Raw genomic sequence first — 12,652 nt, 5'->3', positions numbered from 1 at the left:
TGCTTGCTACGTCACACAAACTTACTTTTTGCTTCAAAACAGAGTAAGACTTATCTTTTCAGTTACAGATAGCCTTCCAATTTACGAAAGCTAGCCGGGCAGCAACATGCAGCAGAGAGCACAAAAAGTCAAATCCTTTGACCATGGTAAAAATTAATTTAAGCAACAGAAAAATTTTGGAAGTCTCTAGTGGGATAATGAACTTTGTAAAGTAGAGGGTAACAATAACAGAGAAGCAGCAAACCCTGTAATTGCCTATCCTGCTTCTGGATTAAACTTCTGGAAACATAACCTATACGCTTATTTCTAAGCGGGCACACCAAGCAGAAACACACTCCTGGTATCTTCACAGGTGGCACGTGTCTGTCTTTCTGTATTCATCCTTTCAGACTTCAGTCACCTATATGAGTTTCATTTCACTTACCCATCATATCATAGCAAATTAAAAAATGAAAACTAATAGCCTGGCAGAACATGAAATAAAGGCCTTTCTTAAAAAAAAAAAAAAGTGACAAAACACTTGCAGGGAAGTGGGAGAGTAGGAGGCAAGTCTGAAGTACCAGCTGAAGGTGGTCTAAAACAGAAAGTAAAAAAATCTAAACAAGATCAGTTAGCGATAGGGTGCTAGAAATTATTTTCACTGAAAACAGTAAACACTATGACCCTCTGCTTTAAGAGTATGTAGTTTCCCAAAAGCATGCAGAAAAGCTGAGTGGGAAAAAGCCTTGCACCATCAGGTTGTCCAGTATGATTAATGCTTCTGAAGAAAGTGTGCCAAAGCAGTAGTGTACTCTTGGCAATTTATACCTGCTTATGGTCATGAAGTACGCATTTAACTGAGAATTGATCCATAGCCTGGAGAAGATTTAGCCCTGGATGTCCATTCTTCTGAATCAGGCATAATGCAAAGAAAAATCAGCATATATACTTGTGCATGCACACACGCATGTGCATGGGAAAGGATTGTGCCAGCCACACTGATTATAATCAAGTATCCAAGGTCCTTTCTTCAGCTACAGAAACCTGAAGAAGTTAATGTATTTGTTGTGTGCTGATTTTTTTTTTTTTAAACATTTCAGCAAAGATTAATGATACAGCCACTCTGACAGGAGTAATAGCTTGAAAGCTTTCAGCTGTTCTGATGCTGCCACCGCATGCCACCTCTCAGAAAAAAAATAAATTCTGAGAAATTACAGAGCCAAGGTTTTGTTTTCTCCAAAACACAAGCCACATAACTGTCAAGGTAAAGACTGAGTATGGCCTATTAGGGAAAGAGTTGCAAGAAGTTTTGTGGGAAGCAATGATTAGAATACAAGATAGCCCTTCAGTATCTGAAAGATGAAAAAATAATAAAGGAAATTATGACTAGAGTACCATTAGGACCTTACATGCCAATTAGCAAAAGATAAGAGCTCTCGCTTTAGTTTGTGACAGGCTTCTGTATTGTTGTGCTTCTGTGCCAAGAAGTATATGTACATCAGTGCTACTATCTATCTCCCTTTGACATTTGAACTGTGATGTTTTGTAGACTTACTTCAAGTCAGCTGCTAATAAATTAAATCCATTGTAAAGATGTCCTTCTACTGAAACTTTCTTCAAGTAAGAGTAGCTGTCCAGATCTGCAGTCAAGAAGTTTGTTACAAGAGCACCTAAGAAAGAGAAGTACATAGAGTAATTTGTGTGAGCTCACTATTCTGACAGGCTTGGTAAAACAAACAGTATACAAAGGATTCTTGTTACCAATAGGGTATAAGAGTGAAAAAAGAACCCAGCAAAATCAACTGACCAACCAGCCTTTAAAAGTCTTACAGCATTATATCATGTTCACGTTAAGAGCTTCACTTTTTACTCTTAAGAGCTCAGTCAAAAGCTCTTGGTCAATATTTCTACAGAACCCATATTTACTAACTATTCTATACTGGATGTGCCTTTCCTCTCCTCCCACCTTGCCAAACTCTTTGTCTTGCTTCATTTCCCCGATATACGACCCTAAAATGAAATACAAATGACATGGTTCATTTGTTCCTCTGTATAACATGTTTTGCCATTGCAATATATTCCCAACGCAGTACCACATGACAGTTACAAACAGACCTATTTTACTTTAAAAAAAAATCCACAGGTTTCGGAAGACCTTTCTTTCCTATTATATCTACTCATCTGATTTATCAGTGTGTAGAGCAGAAGGGACTACAATAATCTTTCAGGCTAACCTCCAGCATAATCCAAGCTGCATTGTTTCCCTGACTTAGGTATTTGAACAAGGACTTTAAAAAGTCTACTGTAATCTAAATCTAGTTCAGTGCTTGTCTAGTTGTTCTGTTAATTAGAATTACTTTCAAGAGAAGACAGTTGGAACTGCATTTCTTGTCTGAATGTAACTTCAGGCTCTAGGCACTACATCTTGTTTTGGTTTTGCCTGCTTGATTAGAATATCATTATCCAAGTCACATTCCCCACACAGGTACTCAAAGTCTAAGTCATCAGTTCACAAGTTCTGTTTACAGCACATGACTTTATGGACAAATAAAATAGTTATGTTAAAAAAATTAATATTGTAATCATCACTATTTTACTAGGACACCAGGGCTTGTTTGTTCACTTTCTTCCTCCTCCATTTCTACTCCTTCATACCTCTTCCTTTTGCATTTTTATCAATCTGTGGCTGCATATAGTTTGTCAGGGCTGCCATCTTGCCTTTCTTACTGATTCCCAGCCATGTCCCGCCTTCTTTTCCTTCCTCCATATCCAGACCTAATGGAATCAGTAAGAGTTAGGCTATTACATTCATTAAAAAAAAAATGTCAAGCTTAAATCAGAATTTCTTAATGCAAATCCCGAGTCTTGATCAGGCTGGATAAAATGCAGTAGGTACGAGACTGTCTTTCTGGATAAGTGAGGTAAGCCCACTTAAATTACCTGTCCTCCAATTCTGCACTATCAAATATTTTCCAAGCTACTGCAATAATAGATGAGAGATAATGAGAAATTTAAATGTAAAAGCAAAATTATAAGCTTTGCCTATATGCTAAAATACATATAAAACTAAGTAGGCTCAGAATGCTTGTTAGCTCAAAAGCATATATCAGAAGATTAATGTTATTTGCAAGTTTAAATCCACAAGTAACCAGAAAAATTTAGAGCAAGCTAGGTAACTGATAATAATCTTGGATGCTGGTAACAGTAATTTACATTGAGGAGGAGGACCCACAAAAGTGAAGCCCACAACCAAACCCCTTGAAAGAGAGCATAAACCACCCCCACCATTTGTAATGAGCTCATGTTAACCAGCAAGCATTTAATGCAAAACCAAGAACTAGTTCAATATAACACGTATATTGTTAGAAACCTTTTAATTCTGAATCATTATGTCATAAGATAACTTTCATTAGAAGATCAAAAGAATTTTAGATCATTATTCAGAAACTCCTTTCTTTCTTCAGTATCCAGAATTTCAATATTGAATTTAGCCGTATCACATCTTTACACAATACTTTTACTACTGTGCTCTACTTTAACTGAAAGGCCCACAAAAGAAAACATACTGCTTTGTTGACCAATGCCCAGTGATTAACATATAGCAATTACTGTTTTCCTGAAATTGCTCTAAGTGCAAAATATTTTTCACTTTCAAGTCATACAAAAAATAAATTTAATTTATTTTGGTTAAACTCACTGCTTTCATTTGAGAGAACATTAGTAACTCAAAGCCATATATTCATGGGATCTCCACAGATACACCCCCAGGATAGAGAATATACCAGTTTCATATGACAAATATGGACAGAGCTGATGAGTATAAAAGATCAAAATTCAGGGCCCTTCAGTTTTCAGCATAGCTTTTTGTTTGTTTGTTTTAAATTGCTATATAGCAGGAGCAGCAGCATCCAGCATGTCTGGCACAACACAGAAATGTCAGCCAGAACTTCAGAAGCAAGGGAGTTGTAGTGCAGTGGGAGTAATTTATCCTCACAGGCCCCCTTGCCAATGACAGTAACACACAGCATCAACAAAGAGTATTTGCAAAGTCAAAATCTTGCATTTAAACAATGCTTTGTCTTCCAGAGTAGCATTTATGTTTCTGAAAAAAGGCAGAAGTATTGATTATACTTAAAAATGACTACAGATATAGATTCCCTCCATAGGAGAACGAGACAGCTGAGTGACTGTACTATCAGTTTAGAAAAATGTAGGCACGAAAGCTAATAAACTGATGGATCAATAACTAAAATTATTCTGTAGCCTATAAATTAACTGACAAGAAATGAGAAAGTTTTTACTTCCTTGAGGCTTAGTTTAATGATTTCAAGTCAGTATTACAGACAATGAGTCTGTGGAATAACTAATTCCACATATTTTAAGAAGCGTTTCAATGTATCTGACAAAACTAAAGTAATCGTCTGTGATGGACAAATTAATCTGATATATTTCCACTGCACTGCTCCGACTGAAATCAGTTAAAGAACGTAAAACTGGGAAAAAGCCCACAAGATATTAAAACACAAATAAGATAATAATAGCACAACTCATCTTTCAAACTTGTGACATGTTTTCCCCAGCATCATTGGGAAGAAGCATATTTCTTATGAGAAATGCACCACCACCCTCCCAGTAACAAAAAAAAAAAATCAAGGCTGTAATTCCCTTATAAATTGTATGAAACCCACTCAAAACAACAAGACATACATACCACTAAGGATCTCATTGCTGCTGTCCCAAAAATCTGCTGATTTAGATGGTCTGTGGTAAAATTCATCCCTATTAGCTGCTAGAATAAGCCTGCAGAACACAAGAGCAAAAAGATACTCTTACAAACAGGAACTTCACAGTACAGACAGGAACAGAATCCAATCTTGCCACAGCATTATCTCGTTTTAAGTATGAAACCATTCTTTATCCTCCCATCTCACCTTTATCACTCAGCGTAAAAGTCAAATGACATCTGACAGCAAGCCTTCTCTCTCATTGTCTTGAGACATTCAGCAAGTCTATCTTGTTGTGTAAATCAAGCAGCTATTATTTTCAAGGAATAATACTTGCAATGCAAGAGACTGAATTAAGATTGCATAAGCAATCTTAAGATTCCTCAGCATCTGAAGTTACAGCTTAAAGAAAATTAAAGGTAACCCACAGATTTATAGGTAACTTACCAAAAATATCTGAAGCAGGAGAGTATGTTTTTACTGGATCATTACTTAGGATCATGTAGTCACAGTATTTTTTTTAATCTAACTTCAACACCTAAAGCTCTGTTTATGTGGTTCAAAGATACAAGTCACATGCTTTTGTCTATAAGTACCCAGAACAGAGATAAATTTGTGATAGTCTCAAAGGTCCAGTCCCACTGAAATTCATTTGAAGAAAGCACAGCATGCTCAAGGATGCAGAGAAGTAAAGGGAAGAGGCATGGGTTTTTGTAACAATCAAGAGGTATTTTGGTGGGGCTTTTCCCCGTTTTTTGTTGTTTGTGGGATTTTTTTTTTTTGCATGTGTAGTTGCTTGCATAATCTGAATTCTACCAGAACAGTAGGACAAAATAATTGAATCGTTAATGTGAGTCAGCCCTTACAGCAGAGAAACTATAAGAAGCCCTGGAGGCTACACAATCAGGAGGTAAGAAAAAATTATGAAAGTAATATGCAATTGAAAAACACTGCCGGATGAAATCTGTTATTTAAACACATCACTCCACAAGACCAAGTGCTGTCCTGACAAAAAGCATGCTGCAGCTCTTCACATGCCATTTAAGATTTGATAATTTTAGAAAACAAACAGGTATTAAAAAATGCCAGACATTATTAGGAAACAGCAGTGACAGAAAATTCTGCTAGCTATGCCTGGTTCCTTCTGCTCTGTACTTTGATAATTATCATAAATGGCACCTGCAGACTTGAAAGACCAAGTTCAACATGATATTTAAGAAGCAGCGGACATACAAGATAGGACAGGTCTTCCTCAAAAGTTCCAGGCATGCCAGAAATGCAGATCAGTCAAATTCAATGATAACACCAGTTCAAGCCAGTCAGGCCGTGAATGTAAAGCAGGTAAGATTTAAAGAGTCAGTACAGCCAGACAGCTTCAGAGGAATTTAGAACAGTCTCAGCTCTTTGAAAAGCAAAAACTATTTCTCTGTCCATTTCATCCAACAGAAGTTATTAAAACAAAGCAACTTATTTGGTGTACTCCCTTACAGATCACACAGATACCTTACTGAATGTATGCTACAGTCATTTCATTAGCAGTGTTGGTACTGGAACACTAGAAAGAAAAGTCTAGGCTAATCTGACTGTGCACATCCATCTTTTGAAAGTGAGAAAATTAACATTTTCTGTTACTCAAAAGCAATGGAAGACAGCATCAGCAACTATATGTAATGACTTATTGCAACATCAAATAGGCACAAGGTATCTATCAATAAAAGCTTGAGTTAGAAGTGTTACTGGGTTTCTATGCTGAGAATCAGCATTCAGACACTGCCATTTTCAAACCTGTAGATGAGCTTTCATTTGATGCTGCTCTTCCAGTCTTTTATCAATCATTTTTAGAATTAAAAAAAAAAAAAAAAAAAGTGTTTTTCATTGGTAGCACATCCTCACTTGAAAACCATGTAATGGATTTGGATGATCCAAATAAAGGGCAAAAGACAACTGCAACCTTAGGCAGGCCATATGCTGGAGACTCAGGGCAACAGGTGACTGCAGACACACTTGCATACAACTCCACCACACCATGCTGTGATCCAACAGCTAGAACTTCCAAAGTCCTGCTCATTATTACCCATAACGTGACTTGCCTTTATTTCAATTGCAAGATTACAAGTGTTTGCCGTTCTCTCCAGCTATGTTGCTTAATATATAATTTTAATGAAATGCCATCTTTCAGAAACCTGCGGATTTTCTTAACCAGTTTCCTACAACCTCAGTACCTTCTTCACTGTCAATTCCTCCTACCAGCCCAGCTGCATGTTAATTACATTTACACAGCAGAAGCCAAGTTTGCTACTGTAAACTGAAGTTAGACAATACAATTTTCTTTCTAAATTTTAAGCCACAAAATGCAAGAATTGGTTCCAACGAAATCTCATTACTTTACTCAGCATTCAAATGTACTGACATTTTCTGCAGGCTTCTGGACTTCCCTGCAAATTCACCTCTTCGTTAAAACATGATCATGAGGTACCAGTTGCACATTAGAAATACTACAGATAAAAGAATTATAATCAGCTATGGAGAAAATAAAAAAAAGGCTAAACACTTCAATGGCATCCTTTCTGTAAGGAAGGTGCTTAGTATTTTGCCCAACAAAGATAGCATTTGTTGGAAAGCACAGCATATATATGTTTTTATCTTTTCAATGCCAAATAATCATAATATCATTCCTTTCTGACTTGCATTATTTCTCTTCTTCTAGCTGATTCTAGTCTTTGACCTATAGGCTTTCAGCTGTTTTACCCAATTTCTGTCATCTTTCTTGAGTATCCTCCAGTTACAGCATGCATCCTCCTTTTACAGATTGTTATTTAAATTAACATCTCTACTGTTAAAAAATAATTTGGCTGAAGTGCATTTCTCATTTCCTGAAGCTCCAATTACATTTTGCCTTCAATAATTCTTGACACGAAACCATGGTTTGTTTATAATATCTAAATACTAAAAATAAGCCAAGTCTTTCTGGTGTGATTAAATATTCTCCATCTCAAGTTTAATCCACAGACTCCTAAATTTAGCATAAGGCTAGTATTCAGGATCACTACAAAACATCTTCATTTTGTCTTTTATGAAACAATCATACTGAAAAGGAGCAATATTAAGTGACCCTCATCTTCTAATAAATTGCAAAAAGCCTATTCAGCTATTTTTATAGCTGAAATATTTCAACTGTATTAGGATTTACCTATTAAGATTTATTTTAATGTTGAGGCAGAGATGAAAACATGAGAAATCATTCCATTAAAGCAATTTCCTACAATGTAATTCACTTCCATAAAAAAAAGACTGTGTGATTATAGCTCTGAAGCTTGAAACATGTATTTATTTGTAAGACGCACACAGTATAGTTCAGAAAGATGTAAAGGCAGCATGTTACCTTTGACAATAATAATGGACTACAGTAAAGCTTTTGTTACACTGCACTAAACTTTACTACAAATAGGCCTGTAGAGAGGACACCGAGGAAAAAGGGTAGAACAGCAAGTTGCAAGGGTACAGGAAGATAGATCCATTAGTGTATCACAAAAGTGAACTGTAAGCTTTTTGCTTAATTAGGTGCTCATGAAAATTGGCCAATGTACTGCTCTAGAAACCAAAGTCTACCTGGATGGAAAATTCTCTTAAGTGTTATGGAAAATATGTTTTAATTTGAAAAAGTTTATTGGCTACAAGAAAATGGCCAATGACATGCAATTTGTCTTTTCAAGTTGTTATGCCTTTTCTAGACACTTTAGTTAGAGATGCAAAGTAGATGACAGTAAGAAGAGTAATTGTAGATGTCTCTTAACATGGACAGACAAATTAGTATGTCTGCAGGTACAGGAATCCCCTTTTGGATGGGAAAACTGTTCTAAGACCTCACCAGGAAATAAACAGCTATACCACAGTGTAACACACATGAGTTGTCAGGAAAAATTATGTTTAGCAAGGGACCAGTATAGAGAGGTCTAACTTGGTCTAATGGCTCTAGTACTGTTCAGAGACTTAGGAGGGCTGGGTACCATTCCCAACTGATACTCAGACCTACATCCTTCAGAAAGCTGAGGCTAAAGTGAAAAAAATGTCAAGAACAATTTAAGAAGAATGAAATTCAACATTTTTCCAAATAAAGAAAAGCACAAAGATTTAATTCTGGTGTATTAAGGAAAAAAAGGGGACTAAAGTTATGCATCTGATGTTAAAATCTGACACCAAGAACAGTATGGCCTGGCACTTGCCACTGAAACAGATGGCTCAGAGTAATTTATCTCAGAGGAAGAGAGCAAGATGTCCCTTAACAAAAGGTACTAACTTAAATACAATTAAATATTCCTGAATCTGGGCCAAAACATCTCAAAAGCATTTTCCTATTTTGACACTGATAGCAAGTTGTCTTCTGCTATTAATCAATAATTTCAATCTTGATGCATTTTTTTTATAGCAAGCAAACTACCCTAAGTTTTACTTTTAAGTATTGATCATGCCAGAAAGTTCCCTTGGCAAGCAACTACAGTTTACATCCAAAGGATTTTCCCAAGAGGCATCAAACTGATGAATTTGTCTTTTGCCAACTAGCCATACAAATAAAGTCAGACCAAATAAATGGATATATTAATTCAGCTCCAGTCACATCATGAACAAAACACCTTTTTAGGCAGATTCAAGATACAGGAAGGAATGCACTCTATGAACAATTGAAGTTCCGGTTCTCTCTTCCTTTTTTTTCTGTAGAATGGCATCTGCTTCTCAATACAAAAGGGCAGAAAACAAGTCAATGAAAGGTACAATGATTTACTGAGCATACCGACTCTGACGCTTTCTGGATGAATACCAATACTTGTACCCCACAAAGTAATATGAAACCTAAACAGTATGTAGAAATACAGAAAGCAATAGAACTCCACAGTCATCTTACTGGCCTGAAGTGCTATCTTTCTATTACCTACTGAACGTACTTAAAGATACTGCTGTTGAATATGAACTTTTAAAATTAAGGGCTGTAATGGGAGAGAATATTATTACAGGAAGTTTAACGTTTGGGAAACTCACTGTATGACATCAACATGTCCAGTAAAACTTACCTAAAAGCATGGGTGCTTATTTTGTCTTAAACTTTTGGATAAATATTCCATACATATGATTATTAGTTTATTACCTAAAATTTTATTTGCAAGCAGATTTTTGGGAGGGGGAAGGCTAGGACACTTCCTAGAAGTTCTCTTCTGCAGTTCACAGCACTACTTGTTTTACATTGATATAGTATAATCAGTTTGAAAGCAGTGAGATTTGATTTCCAGCATTTTCTGAAATTGTAAGTACTTAATTTTAGGACAAACAGCAACTGAGGATCTTTAAGTACACCTTGTCCCAAAAGTAAACTACTAGGCATAAATAACTGTGAGGATATCTTGACCTCATCTATCCATATTTTAAAAAGCAACTGCACCTATTCATAAGCTAGCTAGTTCTATCAAAATCACAGTGGAAGAGCAAGTAGTGGTAGTCATGATGTAACATGGAACAGAGCAGTGAACTACACAGTGAACAAGAAGGTACTGTCCTTGGGAGGAAACATGACAAAGTGGTAATTCAAAGTTAACCAGAAGCTACGTAAGCAGTTAAATTTCAGTAGTAGTACCTTCCGGATTTATAGTGTGCTGCTCCCTTGGCTTGCAAGACTGGACCAGCACATATTAACAGAGGAGAAATTAATACACAGAGTGGTTAATAACTGCAATACTTCTGCTCAATTGTCTGCCCATTACTTTCCAGGCTAAATTCAAATTGTTAGTTTAAAACTGAAAGCCCTACTGAAAGAAAGGTACAGCTACAGCTGTGATGCTCTAACACAGTTCCCCTTAGTTTAAACGATAAAGTAGAAGACAGGACTTTCAAACTCTGGATTACAGTATTTGAAGGATTTATCCTATACCACATGATAGGTCACCAGCAAAAGGTCCATGATCACAAAGCCCAAGTCTTTTGACAGTCTAAAAACAAAGGGTTCTCAAAAGGTTACAGGAAGTCCTCCAATAGGGAAAGTCATGAAGTTAAACATTACAAAAGCATAATTGAACACGTAATACTGACTTGCGTTTGTAATTCAAACATTGGCTACAAAAAGAAATTGTGTAAAAAAAAAAATGATAGAAATAAGTCTGTTTTAACTAGAACCATCTTTACCTGTATGCATTCTTTGAAACTGGTCGGGGGTCAAATTTGAATAGAAGGATGCACATTGAAGAATTGATGTTTAAATCTTGCTTCTTCCACAAAGGCTCAGTGCAAGGTCATTCTGTAATAGCCTACAAAGTAAATAAAGATTATCTATTATACTGGAAATTATAAAAAGATAACCTTGCTTCTACACTGAAGCTTAAAGATTGCAATGTTCTCACTAATAGCTCACAGTAAAAATAAACAAATAAAATAGGACTTCCTAAATAGATTTGTTTCAGTGAATGGTTTGCTACCAAAATTCTTATGGAAGTTGTTTCAAAGTTATGCTTGGCTAATTTAGATTTTTAGGAAAGAAACAAGCATCAGGAAAATACTGACGAAGTCTAGAGTGCTAGCAATACATGAAAGAAAGACTATTATGTAATTTTCTGCTCATTACCAATAAACTACCACTACCTTTTTTTCCACTGCCTTAAGTAAGGCAAAATGCTTCTGTTAGAATAAAAGGAGAAAATAAGACTCAAACTGTTGCAGAAGCTGGAAAAAGCCTGATCAAAGACACTCCCAAAGCTGTAAATAAAGTATACTTTAGGCCAAGCTATTATTAAAGTCCAAAAAAAAGTATTATTATTTACCATTGAGAAAAACATCAGGTACAAACAAAAATATACTGGATCAGAGTGTACCTTTTGATGAATAATTTCCAGCACTTGTGGTATGTTTAAAATTCTGGCCATGTTCAGATGGCATGACAAATGTGCTTTCCATTTCAAAACCACATAACAGCTTTCAAATACTTTGTGTTGCCCCAATGAAAATGTTTCTGGTAATAAAACTGCAGCCTGATCTTTACTTTTTGTGGCTGCTAAAACAATTATCAGAATGTTACTAACCAACCACACATAGCTGTTTTACTGCTACTGAGAGCATTTCCCATGCAAGAGTTTTCAAGGTGAGCAAAGAAGAGAGGGGGTCAGGCATAATTCAACACCACAACTCTAAGGCCATGTGAGCAACCCAGCAACTAAAGCAACTTCTGCACAAAAAGTAGGATTTTTAACCATTCTTCCAGATATGCAAAAAGTGTCTCTCTTGCTCTTTAATTTTCACATAATTTACTTTAAGAGGTATCAGGAAATGGATGATCTTGACTACATTTCATATTACCAGAAGCAGAGCTACAAGTGCAGCATTTATACATATTTTTTTAATTAACAGCTTGCCAGTAGCTGCTTGGCTCCTGTTAAGTCACAGTTCAGCACCACGGCCAGCCTGCTGTTGCTGTCATGGCACGGCAAGTTCAGTCTTGCAATCTAATGTTCTGCAAAGAGACTCTTCTGCTGCAGGAAATGAAGTAACTCAAAAAGAGGTGCAACACTCCCAACACGCTTGCCAAGACACACAAGAAAATCAGTGCAAAGTAGTGTGTGTGTGCTGTACATATCTCTCTCAAAGTATTTTAAATTCTGTTCTGTGACAGAAAGAATTTCCCTCCCAAGATAACTTCATAGTCCACTAGCCACGAGCAGCAATAGCCTAGCTATCCCAACTATTTTCTGTTTAACAGGTTACAGAATAAAGCATTAGAGAAAATGGAATTAAATCACACCATAGGCTTTCTTCACCTCTACCAAATCAATCCCAAAATAACTGGTTTAGAAAGTAATCATAAATTGAAGAAGCAGACTTGGAATTTTGGATAACTGATTTATTAGTCAGTTATTTAAAAAGATCCGTAGCCAGCTTTATTTAGAAAACCTAATCAGTTCTCAGGTGTTATCACC

At 36.1% G+C, this 12,652-nt stretch overlaps 1 protein-coding gene across 6 annotated transcripts in view; it reads right to left on the bottom strand.

The window, feature by feature from the left end:
- Positions 1-12,652, bottom strand: part of TANGO2 (transport and golgi organization 2 homolog) — a 45,352-nt gene that overhangs the window by 22,000 nt on the left and 10,700 nt on the right. For all 6 annotated transcript variants that reach the window (XR_007506826.1, XR_007506828.1, XR_007506829.1 and 3 more), the window contains 4 exons: positions 10,872-10,993; positions 4,691-4,779; positions 2,635-2,754; positions 1,535-1,649 (listed from right to left, as the gene is read on the bottom strand). Coding sequence is in view for 2 of the 6 variants with exons in the window: in XM_049807010.1 (XP_049662967.1) it covers positions 1,535-1,649; positions 2,635-2,754; positions 4,691-4,779; positions 10,872-10,927 (380 nt within the window). In the remaining 4 variants the exon portion in view is untranslated. The remainder of the gene's footprint in view (positions 1-1,534; positions 1,650-2,634; positions 2,755-4,690; positions 4,780-10,871; positions 10,994-12,652) is intronic.

The sequence above is a fragment of the Accipiter gentilis genome, chromosome 7, assembly GCF_929443795.1.
Source record: "Accipiter gentilis chromosome 7, bAccGen1.1, whole genome shotgun sequence".
Classification (NCBI taxonomy): domain Eukaryota; kingdom Metazoa; phylum Chordata; class Aves; order Accipitriformes; family Accipitridae; genus Astur; species Astur gentilis.
Note: the sequence above shows the minus strand (reverse complement) of the source record. Positions and strands in the feature narration are given on the sequence as shown.